The following is a 21,870-nucleotide window of genomic DNA, read 5'->3' as shown; positions in this document are numbered from 1 at the left end:
GAAACTATAGGGATTGCAAAGATGATATCACTAGACCCCCCCGTTCCTCCTAGAAAATGAGTGCAAAGAACAGTTGGGAAGACAGAAACAGATGCACTGACTTTCTGTAATTTACTCTCACTTTCACTAACATACCATCTCATTGTATAGCTGCTTGCCCAGAGCAAGTCCAGTCAGCCATCTCATGTCCAGTCAACCCTCATACTGTCATAGGAAAAGCACTGCCTGATTCATGCTCTCTCTTAAATCTTCATTAGATTTTTTTCCCCTGACACAACCATACTTGTCCAACATGCTATAAATGAGTGTAAGTAGTCATATGACCCTAAAAAGGTGGTATAAGACTGGTTTGCACACATTTAAAAGAGAAATAACCTCTCCTTTCTCTTTTCAAGGTATTCAGGGAGAATAGCATGATAGTAAATCAGACACATTAAATTCAAAACATGTGCTTCTACATCATTCTAATTTCTTCCAAGAGTGAACATCATAGTTTGTGGCCAGCTGCACAAAAGTTAAAAATTTTACAGTGTAAGCCTTCCCCAGTCTAACCATGTTTTCTGGAAGACCTATAGCTGTTGTAGGAGGTTGCAACAGTCTCATGTGGTGGCCTATCTCATGGCAATCACTGAAGCTCATGGAGATTAGGATTGTGCCCTCAAAAAGAACTTCAACTGTCTAATGCCAGTGCAATGGTGCTTCAGGGATTGTGTATCAATAGCCTAGGATGCCATGCAGAAATAGGGTTGTACTCTTTATGGAATACAATTTTTTCAGCTATATAGCTTGGGTATTATGAATATGAGAGTTGCTATGGTCAGTCCAAGTCTGGCCTGGGGAATTCCATCTTTCATGAAGTCACAAGTAAATTTTTTCGTAATTGTAATCTTGGCACCAGTAGAAGAGAACAGCCTTGGATGTTGCCAAGAGCAGAAAGGCACTCTTGCTGATAGTAACCAAACATCTAACTTCAGACTACCAGAGACAGGGGGTGGGCACTGTTGCAAGATTTCAAGTTCATTTGTTGAGATTTCCTGCTTATGCAGTCTTCATTGCAGAGGATGCAAGCCAAAGAGTTCCAGAGCATGCTGGTTGAGCCATGTAAGTCTGATGGACATAAAATTCTGTCTAATGCAACTATGTGAAAATTAAGCTGCTGCTTCTCAGTTAGCACTGCTAACATGTTCAGAATCTCAGGAATTCTCCTGGAGTTCTGAAGATCTTTAAAGAGTACAATAATTCATCCTACAGAGTAGAAGAAAGAACAGGGCTGGGGTAGAAGGATTAGCAACAGGTTAGAAAGATATCCCTTAGGGAGAAAAACATCAGCAAATTGTTACATTTGGACTGTCCTTTGGCTCTCTTTATCTTTAGCCTGGGCATTGCTTAACTCTTCCGCAGAGATGAAAATCTTGTTTATTGTCAATGACAGAGCTTTCTGCGAGGATGATTACTCTCACAGGAATCAGTATCAACTGGACTGTTAAAGATACTAATGATCAAGACACACAGAAAAATCATGATGGGGTCTCAGAAGAACTCCATCTCCACAGGCTCTGCTGAGTTTATCCTGTACACTCTCCATCCTGGAAAGGCAAGAAGGGAGGCAGCATTCATCATGCTCTAAGGAAGTAAACAGAGAAAATGTAGTCTTCTCCCACAGGAATTTTCTAGCATGTCACAATTATACCATGCTGCATGTATGCAGAGAATTTGTCTAAATCATATTCTTTCAGCTGTTTCAGGAAAGAAAAAAAAACTTCTATCAGATAAACAGAACAATGGCCCCAGTGCCATAAATTACTTTTGTAACAAAACATGTATTTTCAGGTTCCCCCAAGTCAAAGAAGTACTTGTCAACACTGGCAAACAGTGAAAGACCAGATTTAGGAGACAGCCCCAACAGCATGAAAGCAAAGGCAGTGAGCTACTTTTGATGTGAAGAAATAATTAATACTGACTTCATTGCTGTAATGTTTTGAAGAATTGCTAGGTCTTAGAATAATGGGCTTCTTGAAATAAATGCAGGAGGTTATTTTTCCTTCCTCTTTGAGTAACAAAGTGACGGAAAAGTAAAATTGATCATTCCACAGAAGATAAAAGACAAACTGATCATACCACAGATTCTCAGAAACAAGAGCTATGGGCAGCAAGAATGACTCTATTCGCTGCAAGGTAAGGCAAGTGACACAACAAATGGTTGTACAGAACATCATATTTGCCTGGACAGGTTAGACAGAGAGAGGAGACTACTATTAGTTATCATTAGAGAATCATAACATAAATACTACTGAATTGCAGATATTTGGAGCTTTCCAAAATTGGTAGGGTCTCTCGTCCCTCTTCCAGCTCTAGAAGGCAAAAAGTAAGGTAATAGCAGACCCTTTTCTATTTTTTTTTCCTTTTTGAAGAATGTGAGGTTTTACTGATTACATAATCAAGTTAAAAACTACATAATCAAAAAATAATAGATTTTTATCACCTGTAAGAAACCAGTTACGTAGAAATGCTTTGAGTTCTGCCTTGCATCACAACTGAAAAGAAGGCATGAACAGTTGTTGCAGCACCTGCACACTTCATGTTCCAAAGTGCAGGAAGGGTGTAGGGGTGACCTAAATTGATACTACTATTAAAAAGAATCTGGTGATGCATACTCAGAATTAATCTGTGTAGATGCATACCGAAGAATTTAGTGCTCTCTTGGAAAAAAATGGTCCCTCTTCCCTTTTTCTGTATATAACAGTTTGAATGCAGTGAAGATGAGTGGGCTATGGAGGAAAGAGGACAGCTGATATAATTTTCTCTGTGTTCTTTTTCAGTTTAGCTAAGTCCCTAGTTCTGCAAATACTTGCAAGGATTTTCAACTTTTACCTGAGAAGTTTACTATAGGTTTCAATAGGACAGCTAACATATTTTATAGAAGTCAAGGGTATATGTAGAAATTGCCAAATCAAGCCCAAAAAGTTACAGGGACAAGCTGCATTTGTAATGAAAAGCAACTCCTGTTTTACTGTTGATGCAAATTTGATGCAAATGCAGCAAGCTCCCATAGCAAACTATGATATTAGAAAACATGGAATAAATTTCTAAAAACAAGTGACATCAAATGTCATGTATGCATTAAAATTCATTATGCTAAGTCACTTCTGTTACTGATGCTTAGAAATGATGGTTCACTTTTATGAACACTGATAAAAAGTAACAGTTCTCTTACTTACTTTCAACATGTGCAAATGCACAAAATGGACCACGTGGGCAGTAACCTGTTTGGCGCATGTCATTGCACTTTGTAGATTTATATATCTAAACAAAACAGAAGGGTGGTTAACCTAAATATATTTGTTATGTAACAACAAAATAGTTAGACAAGTTTAAAATCTTTAAATGAAAAATTCTGAGTATGTACTGACAATATGTATTACATGGTTTTCTCATAAAATCCAGTTCTTAACATAATTTTTAAAAATTAAATTGAAGAGCAGAATTTTAAGAAAAGTAAACCTGAGACAAGACAATCTTATCCCTCTTCTGTATAATAATAAATAATAAGGAAGAATAATATTTTAGAAAAGCAGTGTTTAAACCGCTTTGGTTTTCCACTTTGTATAGAAACAAGTCAAACATTGGGAATAAAATTTTCACAGTCATTTACACCACTTTTAAGAAATCTTGCAAGAGAAATATATGTAGCAGAGTGGCTTACACAGATGAAAACCAAACCAAAACAGTATGTTTTTTCCAACACAATTCCTTCATTAGGACACCTCTAATATTCAAATCAGACTAACATTCAAATATCTTTCTCTAACCTGACTGGGGTGCATAAGAACTTAAGTCATGCCGACTGTTCATGACAGTAATGACTATGCAAGTTCCTAGTAAGATCCAGATTCAGTTTAGTGCTCCACTGGGATCTTGATCATCTTTGGATCTCACAAGGCTGGGAGGAGGAGCTGACATGCTATCATATTAGAACAATATTAAGAATCTATTTAAAAGCGTATAGATTCTTTAGAAAATTAATTATGGTGATTTGCAAGTCTGTGGCAAATAGCAGAGATATCTTTTTGGTTCCCCAGACCTTGGTACTGTGTTCTTTGGCTTTCAGCATCAGTTGAGTGATTCATGGCTCAGTAAGTAATAATTCTTATTTCAGAATGCCACTTATTTGGCATTTGCATATGCTGTGTAAAAAAATGTTTACCTTGGACTCCTACCTTAGAGCAAACATGAAAAATGAAACTATGTATTGAAAAAAAAAAATAACAACTAGTTCTGTAAGCTCTTTATTTTAGAGCTATTTTAAGCATCTGAGATAAATTTCCCTCTCATAAGTGATTCTGAATTGCGGTTGAACACTTAGTTGCTATATTCATTACTAGTTCATGCATAACCCAAAGATCATACAAGAAACTGTAGAAAAATGCTAAATCACAAAATTATTACTGCTGCTTATCACTCTCCAAATAATTAATTTTTCCTTGAACTGAAAAAGTGAAAAAACATCCACGCTGTAGACAACTATTCACCCAAATGACACCCTTAGCAAGCAGAACAGCAGGACTGATCTTTCCACCAGTTTCATTAGGAGTTATCACAGACACGGCAAAAAGCAAAGTAGTCTTTTGTGGATACTACACTCAAACTAGGAGATGAAGCTGGGCCCATTACCTTTCTTTCCTGTTCTCTGTTTATTGGTTAAATATAAAACACCAGTGCTGTATACATGACGCTAATGTCACAGAATTAAAAAAAAAAAAAATTAGAAGAGCTGATTTCCAAATGGTTCCAACAAAAGATGTAATTGGAAGTTCAGTCTTAGTTTGAGGTCCTAGCCAAAAAATAGCCTTCCTGATCCTATGAGCTACCCAGATGGTGCAGAGTGCCTTCTGGTACATGCTACAGATACAAGAAGTGATAATGCAGCTATATCAAAATACTATTGGGGCAGAGCTTGCACCTCAAAGACTGATTCTGGAGATGGCCACATCATCTACACATACTGATACTACAAGACAGACAGCAAACTCAAAGAACTAAATCATTACAGAAGATTAACTTCCCAGCTATAGACAAGAACACGGCTGCTATGTATTAACAGTAGAATCAAGCTATTCCTGAATGTGATAACCAAGAGATTTCTTCAAAATAATAGTCACTAAGCCAAGAGGCAATGACAATATTCTTTATCTGAATTTGGTAAAGAACAAGTAGATGAAAACATCCAGTAAGAGACAATAATGTTGGATAAAGCGAGTATTAATTCAACTTAAAGGACATAAAAAAGTAAGGTTGAACTAATGTTGTTGACATAAATAAGCAAACTGAGGAATGAAGGCAACTGACTGCCACCATTAAATAGACTGAATTTCATTATGAACTGAATGAGTGCTTTGAATCCTCAAGTCAGAATTGCAAAAGCTGGATGAAAGTCAGAGCTGGAGCGAAGGAGGGAAAGTATCACAGGGTATGATGTTGAATGAAAACTCCTCTTTCAGTGCTGGTATGTTGCTAGTTTCTGTGAAATTAAATACTAGACCTAAAATTAGGCAAGATGATAACACTATCCTCACCAAACTGCCTTGATTATCAGTAGGAATTATGTTCAACACTACAACAAAGGCAGCACAGCTAATTAAAACAAGCAAAGACTGAAGTGACTACAGCTGATGTGGAAGCAAATCACTATCAGTTCCAGAACAGGAAGTGAATTAGGCAATTGTTGTATCAGAATTTTTAAAAAACTGGCAAGTAAGACTCATGCAGTTAGCAAGTACTTTCAATAAAGCCATCACATCAGAAGTAGCACATATAACTGAGGTATATTAAGTATAGCTCACATATGTTTGAGAAGAGCAAAAGTAGCTGATTCAAGCCACTGCGTGTCAGCTAATTATTCTGTCTGTCACAGACAAATCTTTGATAAATCACAAGGTCCTTCTCTAAAATAGAAATGTGGCCATTCTAGTAAAGACTTCAGTAAAGGATGTGGTAAGATTCATTACTTAAGGAAGAACAGGACTCTTAGCAGTGTTTCCTATTTGCTGCTAAATTGATTAATGGGAGAGATGACAGTGGATGTTATGAAAGAGGAAGGCAGCAGACATAACTAGTAGCAGAACCCAAGGCTCAACCTTGTGACTTATTTTTTCATTCTTTCATTCATAGTATTGTCATAAATAAAAGTATGGTAGCAATACTAAGCAGAAAGACACCTTTACTACAGAAAAGAGCTGGAATATGATGCAGAAGAAATTTGATGATTTGAAACAAATCTGGACTGCAAAATCTCTAGTAATCAGGGCAGTGAAATTCTGGAACAGCATCTCAAAAGTAAGAACAGCTGACACCTATTTAGGTGTAGATGTAGTCGGTGAACTTACGATAAAGAATGTATGATATGAAGCTTGCAACAATCCTGGAGTCACTGTTCTAAGAATTCCTTTCCTAGTATAGTCCTGAGATGCCTTCAATAATCTTCATAATTGGAAGAGAAATTAGCAATTGCTTGAGTGGTCTTTGCTTATACCTTACTAAGTATTGAACTTTCTAATGCAAGAAATTACATTCTGCTGTGAATTCTTCATGTCCACTCAAAGGTCCCAAATGAAAACAGATATCCAATGTTGTACAAGCACTTTCTAGCATAATATGTCTTTTCAGTATCATGTTTGTGTCCATTAATGGCATATTTAGTATTGTCATAGTGACACATAAGAATTAAATCTCAGCAGACTGCATGGCACTGCTCTTCGCTGTAGCATCTCACTGTTACGCTCAAGCATCCAACAAAGTTACAATGACTTTGCCTACAGAGGAATCCAAAATCACCTTGTTATTCTGGTGTCTCCAGCCACTAGGAGAGTTTTCTGCTCCTTCCATCTCCTCCTGACCTATTCAGTTTCTCTTAATTATTTGCAATAAAGCTTTTTTAATTATAAAAATAGAAATTTGTCCCAAGTTATTGAGTAATAATTACTACTGTGACCTCATTACCAATCCCAGAAGTCTGGTAAAAAAGAGAACACATTTATTTATGCCAAAATCCAGAGAATATGAATTATTTTTTTATAAGCAGTACTATAAAAATGCCTATCAGTGAAAACCACGGCAGTACAAATAACTATTTCTTAGTAAATTTTGTTTTGTTTAAGCAAATACCTCAACAACTGGAACTGCTGAATGAAATGTCACACATTTTTACATAAATCTATAATAAATTTGAAATCACTAAAAATAAATAGAAACATAGTTCTTACCTCAGGGTGAAACTGCTGTTCTGTACGAGAATGACAATATTGACAGCTATCCCCACTTTCACACCTTGAAGGTTCACCCCATTCATCTGCATGTTTTACACTGGGGCAAGGAGTGGACCTAGAAAAAAACGATGTCCAGAGCATGTCTGTACCTACTTCCTAGCAGAAGCCTCAAACAATTTCCCACTAAATCTCAGAATCTTTAAGTTGCAAATCCTGAGAGACACTGACTTTTTGGAAAATCTTTGACATAAGGATGTGCTAGTAGGATTTTATCTATCTTCTGTCTAATGACATTTATTCACAGTCCTAAGACTGTCAAGCAAGTCCATCAATTCTAAACCTTGTATCACTGCGCAAAAAAACACCAAAACCAATGAAGAAACCATAGTTTACAAGAATGATGTAAAATGATGAATGATGAAAAGTAAGAGAGGAGATGCATCAAATTTTGGTCTTAAAAATATTGCTCAGAAATGGTAAATTGTAGAACAAAATCAGAAAAAAAGATAGAAATTATAATTGACCTAGTGATTCCAATTTTTCCTAAGATTAATAAAAATTATTTTCATTCTTCACAAGAAAGAAGGACATTTCCATTACAGCTTCACAGTTTTTGTCTTCAGAACTGTCTGATCATTCTGAACAGATGCTTTTTTCCCAAAAAAAAATTTTAGCACATCTATTGGGAAAGATGTGGTTTTATTCCAATAGAAATATCCAATTGCATTATAGAACCCAAACACATCAGTCCATTAACAACTGTCTAACTGATCAAAAAGCCTATTCTTTATATGTATTTATGTACCTGTATTTGAATTTTCTGGGATTTCGTCTTCTATCTCGACTATTGTGATAGTGAGGACATGCATAACCCTGCCGGCAGAGTCTGGGTGGCTTGGTACATTGTTCTGTCTTGTAGCCAGCTAATACAAAATTTGTGTCTGTAAACAGGTCAAAAATTAAGATAAATAAATAACTAATATTTGCATTCAGAGTGTCTTTAGTGAGCTTAGGTATCACACTGTTTTTTGGAAAAAAAAAAAACAACAAAAACGATTCACAGACCCCTCCATTCTTATAGACTTAGACTGACTCCTGCATTTAAAATAATAAGTCTAACACCTTTACATGCAAAGCAATGTTCATTGCTTTTATATTCAATAGCAATATTACAATAAAGTACATAAATAAAACACTAGAAATCTGTGGTAAAGAAACTATCCAGAAATTCTCATTATATACATTTAACATTTTGAAAACGTATACCTGAAAATACATTATTCATTTTAGTAAGACAAACACTAAAAACTTATACAATCTTATATCTGGATTTCTGTTAAGTTTTAGTGTTGACAGTCCTTATTTCACCAAAACTGTTTCCATGTTAAGGCATGTTATAAGGCTGTCCAGTAAAATCTTCCTCGACAAATTCTAGAACCTCTTCTCTACCTTTGCCTCTGTCTCTACATCTTTGGTTCCAGGAAGGAGGAACTAGGAGATGACAAACAAGGTTCTGTCTAGAAACAGAAAAATTCATAAAAACAACGGAGCAAGTAAATAAGTAAGAAGGTACAATTTAGCTAATGGCAAGCATGGGTTTGTGAGGAGTTAATCATGTCAAACCAACCTAACTTCTTCCTAAGGTGGGAAAATGGATGTAGGTAAAACAGAAGCAGTCAATATCATTTATATTGACACAGCAATCCTTTTAGTCTGAGATGTTCTCAGAAACAAACTGCACAATATTACAAGACTCCTGTGGGATTTGTGCAAACATTCTCAAAGAGTCATTAATTATGTCCTTTCAAATAGCAAGGATTACTAAGAAGAGTATCACATGGAGTCTATTCTTTGTTCAGTCCTTTCCAATAGTTTCATTAAAGGCTTAGGAAAATAAGGCTGAAATCACTAGTTGGATGATTTTCAATCTCCAGAAACTATGTGCAGTCTCACCATATTTACAGGGATTGACAGAAGCCATACAACATTATGTAACACAGACCTGTCACAATGCAAGGAATGCAATAGGAGTGATTGTAGTTGGTCAATTTTGCTGTCTTTTTTACATCAAACATCCAGTATTTTTTGATCTAGAGCTGAGAGCTAAGATCTACACATTATCAGTACTCAAACGGTTGGAACTCACCCTATAGTCGATTTTAAAAATATAGAGGAGATGTATCATATAATTCTCTTCCCTTGAATTCCTTAGAGACAGTATCTTCATGTGACCTCTCCCTATGTTTTAGTCCACACTAAACATTAATTTTGTGGAAGTAATTGTACCTGGCAGTCTTTTCTAAAGTAAAACCTGGGCAGGAGCTCTAACAATATGCAACTGATATTAACATCTTTGGCTACATAATAAGTAAGTCTAAACCAAGAACATGAGAACCAACTTTGAAAGCCTTAAGAAAACTAGGGCAATTGGATTTACTTTAAGAGATCTAATATAACACTTTCAAGACATTCTTGGATTTAAATATTCTGCTACAATTTTCTGTTTAATATTCTACTTCATTCCTGTTAGTCAAGCTCAGCAAAGAATAATGGTCCATTAACTAGTCTATTAATGACTCAAAAAAGGAAGACTCTAATCATTACTACTACTTAGCACAACTGAGCTCCTACTGACTTTTAAGAACATACATTCAACTGACACAGATTAGCAACACTTACATCAAGTAAACTGAAAAAGACCTATTAAATGTTTTCAAAACAAAACATTTTCAAAATCCAATCTGAATATAAATGTGACAGACAGTACAGCTTGTTCAAATAGCCATATTACTTATATAAACCAATTCTTTACTCTGTTAAAAAGGCTTTTGTATGTCTCCCAGATGAAGACCCAGGATCAACAAATTGGACCAAACACCAACAAAGAAACAGAGAAAGGAGACAGGGTAACTTTACCCTGCCATCTTGGATCTTCACTAAGGATCTTCTCAATCATTGCCTGGCTTGCTAAAATTCCTGGTTGCAGATCTGGAATGCCTTCACCACATCCTATCTGCCCATTCTGTAAGGTTTCCTGTGCCTGAAGTTCTCTGTAATGGGGAAAAGAAAACAACACTGCTAAACTGTTTAACTACAGTAACCCTATCTGTTTCGGGCATAATCCTGTCCAAGTCTACCAAAATTCTGTAATTTAATCTAGCTCTTAACAAGCCTAAATTTTAAAATAAAATAAATTGACTGTATTTCAAACCATTACCTGAGCTGAAGCTGGCAAACAATCGTTAGGAATAACGATGTCAAACAAATCAAAGAGAACACAGGAAGGAATGCTGACATTATGTACACAATGTTTGTACCAGCAATGCCCATCTGTACCTCTGTATGCTGGCGTGCTGACATTTTGAATATGGTATTATTTTCTGATATTCCACTGCCACATAGGACATGGTAGAACTGAAAAACGTAAACATATAGAAAGGGGAATAAGAGTAATCAGAAATACAGAACCCCTCTATGAGGGAGAATTAAATACCCTAAGAGGAAAAGTTATAACTGAAGGAAGGTACAAAACATAGCTATTGAATACTACATCATATAAAAGTAGCCCAAGTACTTTTGGCTCACTGTAAGATTTTGCAAGAAAAGTTTATCAAGACATTACGGAGACCTAGTAACAAACAAGAATCATCATAAGGAAACAGAATTTCTTCTGCAAGAATTTACAACTGCTTTGCATGTAGGCAACCACAAGCTTACTGAAAGATCAGAATGACTACTACCAAACTGAAAGGTACTATATTAGTAGTATGAAACCTCTACCAAAAATCTGAGACAATCTTATTACAACATTTTAGTAAAATTAAGCTGTACAGAGATTCAACAATAGCAAATCAGTTCAAGATTAAAAATAAAAAATAAAAAAAGATACTATAGCATAACTATATTAAGCAGCTTTTGAAGCAATGGAAAAAAAAGGTGAGGAATCAGATACCAGAGGCAGATCTATAGTACTCTATGAGAATCAAAGGCCTCCACTTTCAACTGGCACTTTCCCTAGACACAAATATTCAAGGAGCTTACCTCCTGTACCAAACCACTTCTACTCAGGATCTCTGAAGAGGAATTTGAAAGCTGTGGTTGTTTATAACATAACTAGTTATATCACTTACATATCTTTTCAAGAACTTCCCATACCCCAAGTATCCTCCAAGAAAGAAAATTTAAAAGGGAAAGGAAGGCAAGACAGACCCAAAGCCAAGTCTACAACCTTTCAAACAGTCAGGGTGCAGGCAATGAGAAGGAAAACAGGTAGTTAGTAGAGAGTGCTTTTTCTTTAAGGTGGATATGTAGAAGAACAAGGCTACTAAGGGAAAAAAGTTAACATCTGCATCACTGATTCTACTGCTATTTCTCCGCTCTTTACTTATAACAAAGAAACCCTAATATCTGTGTCCATTGTAGAGCAAAAAGACCACCAAAGAAAAAACAAAACCCAATTGTTTGGACTTCCTTATGAATGATGGATACTTGAAATCAGGAGAGGCAATGGCACACAAGTGTTCTTCACAAACATCAATGAAGTTTGAGGCAGCCTACTTGTAGGTTCAAGCCGCTAAACACAGACTCCTACCACAAACACCTCAGCTCCTCCTGATGCTCTGTATATAGTCAATCTCCAGTAAACAATCATGTAACACATCAGAAGACATTTAGAGAACAGACCTTGGTTTCAGTCTTGCTATACATTTGTTCCTCATTTTAATATGATGCAAAAGATTACAAAGATACTAAGCGTTCTGTATTCAGACTGATGTGGCATTGTACTGGGTCTGGCTGAACTGGAATTGGTTTTCCCCTACAGCAGCCCTCACGGTGCTGTGTTTTATGCTGGGAGCTGGCAGGGTGTTGATAGCACCCTGGTGTTGTGGCTACTGCTGAGCAGTGCTTACACAGCACCAAGGTTCTTTCTGATATTTCCCCCAGTGGGACGGGGTGGGCAAGATCTTGGGAGGGGACACAGCCAGGACAGCTGACCCAAACCGACCAAAGGGATATTCCATACCATATGACGTTTGCTCAGTATAAAGCTGGGAGAAAGGAGGAAGGGGGTGGGGTCACCCTTGGTCCTCCGAGGCAACCACTACGCGTATTGGAGCCCTGCTTCCTGAGAAGGCCCGACATCGCCTGTCCATGGGAAGTAGAGACTAAATCTGTTTGCTTTTGCTTCCGCGCGCGGACTTTTGCTTTGCCTTGCTTATATTAAAATTGCTTTTGTTTCACCCACGAGGGTTAGTTTATCTTCTTTCCCCTCTTTACCTTATTGAGAAAACAAGGGGAAAAGCGGGGGGAGGAAGTGATAGAGCGACTTGGTGGATACCTGGCATTTAGCCAGAGTCAAACCATCACAGGCATCATGCTGCATATGCTAAAAGAGGAAAGTTTAAAAGAAGAAAAAGAAAATGAACAGATGTCTTGTAGAAACATCATCAGCTAGCTAACTGAAGAAAGTCTTCTGGAAAGAAAAGCCATATATAACTAAACAGTATGTGACCAGGTAATGCAGCAGCGAATTCTGTGGCAAAATATGAATTTAAATAATTACAAAATTACTGAAAAGGCACTAACTTTACTGAAATTATTGTGAAGGAAGAGTTATCATCTTCCAACAGATGGTTGGGAATAAGGGATGACAAAGGTAAGAATGTAAGGTAGCAGCCATACCAGCTCAGATCAAAGGTTCATCTAGCCTGGAATCCTGTCTCCAACAGTAGCCGATAGCAGATGCCTAGGGAAGAGTATAAGAATAGGGCAAGCGTATAGCGATACTTCCCCAGAATGGTCTTCCAGTATCCAGTAAGAGGTAACTGTGACCCTCCAAGGCTTCAAAGCTCCCTAGGAACTGGTATCCTTTCCTACTGGTATACACAGACCACCTTCTGTAGCAAGAGCTTCCCTTCCACCCATTTATAACACCTCCCAACAACACGCTTATCTCGCAGCTTTGGCCACAGCTAAAACTCATACCTACCACTGCCCTGATTCACAAAGTACCTTCTTTTGATGATAACTTGATTATACATTAGAGAAGCAGAAAATAATACCAGTATCTTATACATGAAAAAATACAACATGATTAAAAAACCCAGGACATCAGTAAGCAAACTGTCAAACATACAAGCTGAGAACCTGAAAGATGGCTTAACAAAATCATGAACTTGTGAAGGTAAAAATCACATGCAAATTTACAAGGCACAGAAGACAAAAGGCAGAGTGTCTGGTCTTTTATCAGTCATAAGAATTACGTATATGGTTCTTGAAAATGCAAGTTGCAAACCCTTAGTATTTATATTTCCCAGTGTGCTTCTATCTGCTATCACTGATGAACAGTGAATTGTACTCATGTTTACAGTTACAGCAGCAAGTATATTTTTCATGCAAAGCATACTGCACTTTCTGGTATGTTGTGGTAACAGACATGTGATATTTCCTGCTAATTAGGCTGAAGAATATGAAACAAGACTACCTTATATCATATACTGGTGGTCTAAGGTCGTGTGGACCATGAGCAAAGGCACAGTGAATTCCATTCTTCACACAGTGACCCCGGGCATCTGTTTCATGAATGCATGTTCCAGTCTTGTAATATCTGAGATGATACTTCCTTTCTGTATCCCCTGTTGTTCGATGCAGGTAAGGGCAACTACATAATAGAAAGACCAAACTTAGAGCATTGCTTTGAGTTTTGTTTTTCATAATTTAATTCTGAATAATGCTATATCTCTTACTAACTTGTAAGTTACAAGTAACTCATCAGGATTCTTGAAACAAAAATTGTCCCAACCAACCACCACAGATCAGCTTCAAAATTAAAAACATTTATCTATTTCTTAGTCTCCACTAAAGTTCTAAGAATTTATTACAGGCTGACTCACAAAGATATTACAAATAAATCTAGTAAGCACCCCTGTAAGCAACATTATCTGAGCTAAAGAATGACATCTTCCATACTGGCAAAAGATCAAATAATTTTCTACACTAAGAGGTGCAGGAATTATTTTTTTTTTCTGAATGCTATCATCTAAAATCAAGGGGTACCTGAAGCATGGTGATTTTTTTTTCATAACTGCTCTTTATAGACATGGAATTTACTGAACAATCTCGGGGCAATCTAAAATGACCCTTCTATTAAATGGAGAAGAACAATTTTTATATCAGCAGTACATCTTTGTACATATACTAATCATTTTTCAGGCACAACTATGTGAGTTACGGTCTGTACCTTAAAATGGCTAGCATCATGTATAGATTCTAATTCCAAATACCAATAGTAAACAAATTTTAAAACACCCACAAAAATATATACATAGGCATATCTGTTCTCTCCCAGTTTATTTCAGTGTAATTAATTTTGGTCTCTGCTAGTTGTGAAAAAATACTCATCTCCAAAAACTACTTTCCCCCATCCCAAAGTAAAAAGAAACTGCACCAAAAAGCTTAAGAGTGATACAGAACAACAAATGAAAAGTCCCACAGAAATATTTTACTTTGAAGGGAGGGAGAATAGTGAAGCACTAAGTAGACTTTAACACTTGTAAGAATTTATGCAGGTTTAAGCTTTATTTACTATATTCTAAAAAGGTTATTTAGAAACTAGACTAAACAAATGCAATTGTTTGCAACCATTTACAAGTCTGGTATTTATATATTTATATGAATATCATACATTTTTCCCACTGTGCTAAACACCTGCAGCTTGTGCTGACATCCAGGAATTGGCACTGTTGATGATTTCTGAGAATCAATCTGCTTCCTTGTAGGAATTTAAAAGCAGCATTCTGTTAAACAAGATAAATGGGCTGCAGCTAATGATCTCTACCTATCTCTTTAAATCCCAACAAAATAAATTAATGGGAAGACTACATATACCAAATTCAGTGCTACATCTCATTTTCTCAGTGTAAGATGGAGCACAGTCCACACTCAGGATCTGAAAGTTCTTTCACACTTCTTGGCTCTACATGGAAAGACAGACAGGATGCAATCTTTTGGACCCATTACAGTGCCTCAGATGAACTTTGTGAGAAATTCTTTGTGATGTGTGAACAGCGTTGATGCAGCCCTCCTGTTCCGACTGAATGCCTACTGACACAGAAAAATGAGAAAACCCACAAGAGTCAATCAAATACTTTTGCCAGCACTAATCCTGTACAGAACTCTGAACAAGAGGAAATGCCATCTGAGGCTGTATGTTTGTTATTGCTGTCACACCACTAGCAGAATCTTTGCAGGGGCCAAATGTTTCCATTTTCCCAGCAGAGCGTTCATCACAAACTTTTATCTTTGACTCATATATATGCACACCTCACAAAGGTGAGAGTACCCCGTCACATTCTATGCTGAATGTTCACGCCTCCATTTTCATCTACTTAAGTTTGCATTCCTGTTGGAAACAAGAATTAAATGTCTTATCTTCCATACAAGAAGTGTACAGGTGTTTACATCTCATTGCTTGTCTTTTAAGTTTCTTATCTGAGGGCAAACACTTTTGCTTAAATGTATGCAGTTTTTCCCATGCGGAATCACTTTATCAGTGGAGGTCTCCCCCCAAAATGTTAAGCCTTCAATTATTTTTAAATAACTGTTTAAAAAAAAGATAATCAATGGAATATAGGCATGGCTTGCCAAACAAGCTAGGCACAACTTGTTCTATGCAGTGTGAGAGAGAGTATAGATACTCAGGTCACAAATTCTCCCACTGAAAGACAACACGAGTTCCAAAAACAAGCTGGTAAAGAAATACAAACTATGTCACAAGACCCTTATTTATGCTAAATTAAACCTAGTTTTGTTTGCCCTAAGACTCAACACTTGTGCCATCAATAGCTAATGAAATCTGAATTTTATTGAAAACACAGCTTTCCTACTGCACATGTTGCTAGCTGCCAAAAGAGTCCCATACAGGTGAAGTCCTCCAGAAACTAGCAGAATGCTTTAGCAAGGTTATCCAGTGTGACTGGGAGAGTTCATTAACTTAATTTTGTCTAAAACTTTAAAGAACTAGATAAGGGCTAGTTCTAAAGGTGACTCAGGGGGACTAAACAGCAACCAAACCTCAAAATGCAAAACCAGTGGCATCAATTTTGCTTGTGTATGTTTTACATGAAAATGTGTTATTCGTACAATACCACAATAACCAGACATCTTGATCAGCTATAGTTCATCGTAGGATCATTACTCAGAAAGGTAAAATCCCCTAATAAGAGCAGATTTTAGATGGCACATAGTACTTATCCACACATAGTATCAAACTAAGCCAAAGCACTGAAATATGCACAGAACAGGTGTTTTACTCAACCTTTAATGAACTAGAGGGATGTTACATCATACCTTCACTTTATTAATGAGCTATTTTAATGGAACATAAACTACTGTAATACATAGCTTTAAACAAGACTAGTATTTTGATTTAAAATGGCTGATTTTAATTATCATCGGATTACATGGCTGCAAACTGATAAACTTGTTCTTATGTACCATAGTTTGATACTAAAGTTCTTCAGACATCACTTATTCCTTAGGAACAAGGTTTTTATTTAAAAAAAAAAAAAAAGTTCCCAGGCAGAATAACAAATCTATTTTATGGCACATATTTCTACAGACATCTCCCAAGCTTAAAATAACTGTACTGAATCCTAACTTAGTAATCATGAAACATCAAAGAATATTACTCTGCATTTTTTTTTAATTCTATTGGAGTCTACACACAACATTTAACTATTGAAATCGGCTTTGTTTTCTGTATCTGTATCTCACAATGTAAAACTGTCATTACACTATTCAAAGTAAGTAGATGTATATATATCATGAAACAGAGCATACGTTCACAAAAACTCGAAAGGTTAACTGATAAGTGAAACATGCCTTTCCTTTTCATACTCTTAATTCAGATCAAAAACATTCCAAAGATATTCTTTAAGAATAGAACAGTTCCAGTTTAAAGGATAATGCTACATGTTCCTACAAGTGTAGCTACATAGCTCTACTTCTGTTCAACCTTGAAGCGCTGACGTATTTTTTCCTATGATCACTTGAAGTGCTCTTCTGTAGATGGTTTCTGTAATTCACCCTTAGAGCACTTTTACGTTACAGATACTAACATATCCAAAATAATCTTCTCTTCTAGAATCTGGTTTCAGTTGAGGACAGTGGTTGAAAAACACATCAGACAAAAATAAAGTATCACTTTTATCCTCATTTGTGAAATTGAGAGGAATGCTATTCACTACTCAAAATATATGCCTCTAACTGTGCAAGTCACCTAGTCTTTCTCACAGGCCCTTCCTCAGAACAGGTTGTTTTAATTTGCCACCCTTAGAAAAGCCCTTTTGTAAACAGCTTTAAGATTTTGGACTTCCTTTTATTCCAGGTTGAACTTTGGAAAGAAATATCACAGTCAAGCCTGGCTGAAACCAACAATTTCTAATTTAATTCTCTTAAAAGTATGTTCCTGACAACTATTATGGGTGTCATCACTCCACCTCCCTCGGGAGTTCTCTGTCCACTCACAAGCTGCATTAACCTAACCATGTATTCAGATGAGCAGAATAGAGAAAGAGAGGCATAGATAACGGCAAAAAAAGTACCAATATGTTGTCACAGACAGCTTAAAACGAAGGTGTCCTGGCACTACTGTTTATAACCTATTTATATCAGAATTTGAAGCTGCTTAAAATAAAAGATTAAATTTTAGCCAGAAGACAACACAGGGTCAAAAAAATACTCTTTTGCTGAGTTCTGGAACAAGAATGCTGCCACACTGTAAGCATGTTTTCAGAAATGTTGTTTTCCTCCATTTTTATCTCCTGCACTACTGACATGCTATCTTTAAGCAAGCTACCTTTAACGTCCTTTGCCTTTCCCAACTATTTGCCCTGTATGCCTTTTCTCTTCTACCTTAAGTTGGCTATCAATTGCCATTTCTAGCCACCAGTTCTCAGGATCAAAGTAAAAAGGCCTCCACAGTTCAGCTGAAACTTCTCACAAATGTCTCCAATAATCTCACCTTATAACTGAGTCAAAGAAAACAGACTTCATTTTCTCAACTCACATCTATCTTCACTTTCTAGATTTATGGTCTGCTTTACTCAAATTTTTCTCTTCTTGAAACATTGTTTTCCTCAGTTTATGGGAATTCAGTTAGGTTCACATTTTCCTTTCAATACTCCTGTAGCGTATCTTCCAACTTCAACATTTTCTCGTGCCTCTGGTGAAGAGTCTCACAGGAGTCCAACCTTGGTCCCAGCTCTTATTCTTCTACATCTGGGCAATTTTACCGCAAAACACAAATTTGAAAACCACCACCTCTTTGCTGATAACTCCTAAACCTATCTATTTAATTCAAACTGTAAGCACGACATGCTAAAGGAGAGGCATGAATCTCACTACCGGTTTTATTTCTGGCAAGTCCTCTGCACTTCCATTATGCCATACAATATAACGACCCTGTTTGTCATACAGGTTACTAACCAGGCAGTAATCTTCAACAACTGTAGGGGACAAACTTTCCAATCCAACTGCAGAAAAAGGTTTCCATCTCATATGTTATGGAAACGTATCCTCTTATTCACTTCTAACAATTCAGTCTTGCCCAGCTAATACCTTTTTAAAACATTGCTTCCTTTTTCCTCCTTTAGAATCAGTACCTATCATTCAGTAATGAAAGGGTCAATTTTTGTCTCCAGGTAATCCATGACATGAGTATCCATTATCCTCCTTCCTTGATTTTCAAAAATCAACTGCCTGTCCTGCCCCAGGATTGGCAGGATTGCTTTAGAGACACCTAAGAAGGCAATTAATTGTTCTCTCTTAAATCACCCACAAAAGACAACTCTTGCTGTTTACATTGCTTAGGCATGGTACTCAATATCAACACGCTACCTAGTGTATTTTTGTTGTTTACTTTCTCTTATCTCTTCCTTTAGTTTGTGAAGGCTCTGGGAAAAATCCACCCTTTTCTTCTGTGACTACAACCTATAACACAAAAGACACCTGATCTGTGACAAGTGCTGCTATACACTACAGTAACCAAAATATCTTCAATTTTTAAATCAGGTGACCAGCATAACTACTTATTTCCTGGCTGTTTTCCTGCTTTTTTTTTTTTTTGTCAGAAGTCCTTCCTTGCTTCCATCACTGCAGATGAAGGTAGGTCCTCTGACATATGACAACACACCCAGCTCCTCTATACATGCCTGCCTGCCATACTGTACCATTTGCTCATTCTCATCTCCACAAAGCTTCTACTCCTCCCCAAGTTCACTAAAGACCCTCTGTAGCCTTCATCTAGAAGAGACAAACGTCCATGGAAATGCAAATGCTTAGGGGCTAGCCAGACAGCTAACAGCAAACTCCTTCCTTTGCTTTTTCTCATTGGAAGGATCACGAAATGGTCATTCTCCTCTACTACCCATCAACCTTCACAAAACTTACATAAGTTTAAAATCTTGAAGCCACCTCTATACAGTGCACTTTGCACTTACTAGTCCATTTCAAAGTAGTCAAGGGAAAAAAGAAGCACAACTGGGGGGAAAAAAATGTGCAGCAACAATATTAGCACAAATCTGCAGGAACAATAGCAGTAGAAAACCAGTTTACGATGTTATGTTTTAAAGATCATCACGATGCAAAATCATAGTTCTAACTCTATGATAGCCTACAGAATACATCCTTATATAAAAGTTTGTGTGCCAAAAATTGACAAATCACTGATAGAAATCTGTTTTCAAATAAACTGCAGCAGGATACTATCGATCATTTTCGCTAAGGAGAAATCAGCATTTTTTCTTAATGTCACTGATAATACTATAAACACCTAGGACTGAAAAAAATCACTTACTCATCTCCATCTGGGCAGATTCCTGTAGTCTCATCATATTTTGTACAATAAACATCTGGACTGTAGTTAAAAGTCCCATCACGCCTTCGTATAGGTCTACGACGACGCTGATTTAGGAAATGCCAATGAAAACAGGTAAATGGTCTGTGCTGGGTACACTTGTGCTGCAAAAATAGGGGACACTGCTCTGTCCTAAATTCCTTTAGATACCTAAAAAAATTAAACTGTGTTACAAGTTTATCTTATTGGAGGCACATTTTTACAGTATTAACAGGGCACTTGACAATTCAGTGCACGCAGCCCATGAAAAATTGTACAAATGTACCTGCATACAGTTTTAGTTCCTATGCACAATTTACTGTTTAGCTGTTGAATACAAGTGACTTCATTTTTTATGACAGATGCATTACTAATAAAATACAGTGGAATACCTGGCAAATTATACTGTTTTGTGACTAAACTAAAATCAAATAAATACATTAATTTTAAAAGTACAGTATTTAGAATATTGTCCTAAGTAACCACCAAATAATTATAAATTACTTGAATGAGCATTCATCTTGCTGCTACCATACAAAATAGTCCTACAAAGGCTATTTTAGCTAAAAACCACATCTGATTTATATGTTTGTCCTTAATCACAACATGTCCAGAATGTGGACACACTATAGAGAAAGCTAGAGGGTTAAAAGAGGTCTATGAAGGTTATCAGGGGCTATGAGAGGACTTCAGCAAACATTTTTAGTGACTGTTACATTTGTGTTGAGACAGTCTGAGGTCTTTGAAGGTTACTTAGGTGTGAATAAGGCAGTCTCTCATTAGCATTCTGGGCACAGAAGCTAGTTAGGAACCCTGGTACTTCTTTCCACAGGGTATCAAGGTCATCCCAGGCTGGACACTACTGGTAAATTTGTCAAAGGATGTAAGACAGCACTCCTCCCTGTCTCAGTTTATATATCTAGTAGCCAATTTAGCAAGTTCATTACACTGGTGAAGTTAGGGAGTATTTGCAGAGGAAGTGGTATATGGGAGCTTTGCAGAAACTTAAAAGGGTGCAGGATGTGTAACAGGCTACAGGGGAATTGAAGATAGAGAGATGGGCAAGGATTAGAAGAGGAATAAAGGACATCTTTTCTCAGTTGCTTAAATTGGCACATGGGAGATCTAACAGCACAGTTATGAAGCATGTCTGAGTTTAGAGAAGAATCTCTTAAATTATCAAGGATTGTGGGGAGCAGGAAAAAAAAGAAAAAAGGAGGTTTTGGACATTAAGCGCTGTAGGATGAGCTGTAAGTGGCTACATTTTCGTGGTCTTTCTGAGTGCTGGAAACGTGACATGACAGAAGTGATGATACGGAGGACGGGAGTGAAGGAATGCCACAATTAAGTGATAAATCAGGCTGCATTTGTGGGGAGCACATGCTCCTACACGAGATGGGCTGTCAGGAGTGGTAAGGGGTGCAGGGTCTTTACAGACCCTGTCTGAATAAAAAGGGACAGGCTTGCAGAGGGTGGCGAGCACAGGGGAGCCGTCTTTCAGCATGGGAATGTCAGCAAAAATTGTCACGGAAACGTCCCAAGGACTCGGGCCGAGGCTGGCTACGCAACGCTCAAGGGAGGTGGCAGAACCGCTGTCACGGCTCGGAGGGCGCGGACTCCGAGTGCCGGCGGATGCCGGCGGGTCTCCGCGCGGACCTGGAGTACGGCGGCGGGCGCGGACGCAGGGCGCGTAGAGCCGCCGAAGAGGCTCCG

The 21,870-nt window shown here is 37.2% G+C and overlaps 1 protein-coding gene across 6 annotated transcripts in view; it reads right to left on the bottom strand.

Moving 5' to 3' along the window:
• UNKL (unkempt family like zinc finger) overlaps window positions 1–20,219 on the bottom strand; it is a 50,286-nt gene extending 30,067 nt beyond the window's left edge. For 2 of the 6 annotated variants that reach the window (XM_026859417.1, XM_026859418.1), the window contains exons 1-3: window positions 8,068–8,180; window positions 7,260–7,377; window positions 3,219–3,303 (exon numbers count right to left, since the gene is read on the bottom strand). In XM_026859417.1, the coding sequence (XP_026715218.1) occupies window positions 3,219–3,303; window positions 7,260–7,351 (177 nt within the window). In that variant the 5' untranslated portion in view covers window positions 7,352–7,377; window positions 8,068–8,180. Of the gene's footprint in view, window positions 1–3,218; window positions 3,304–7,259; window positions 7,378–8,067; window positions 8,204–10,178; window positions 10,338–12,944; window positions 12,982–13,746; window positions 13,924–20,118 lie in introns of those variants that run through there. The other 4 variants (XM_026859414.1, XM_026859415.1, XM_026859412.1 and 1 more) reach the window with 4 other exon arrangements.
• Between the last annotated feature and the right edge of the window lie 1,651 nt (window positions 20,220–21,870).

Source organism: Athene cunicularia (assembly GCF_003259725.1).
Source record: "Athene cunicularia isolate RWA chromosome 14 unlocalized genomic scaffold, athCun1 chr14_part2, whole genome shotgun sequence".
In the NCBI taxonomy this organism is placed as follows: domain Eukaryota; kingdom Metazoa; phylum Chordata; class Aves; order Strigiformes; family Strigidae; genus Athene; species Athene cunicularia.
This window is presented reverse-complemented; position numbering and strand designations above follow the sequence as displayed.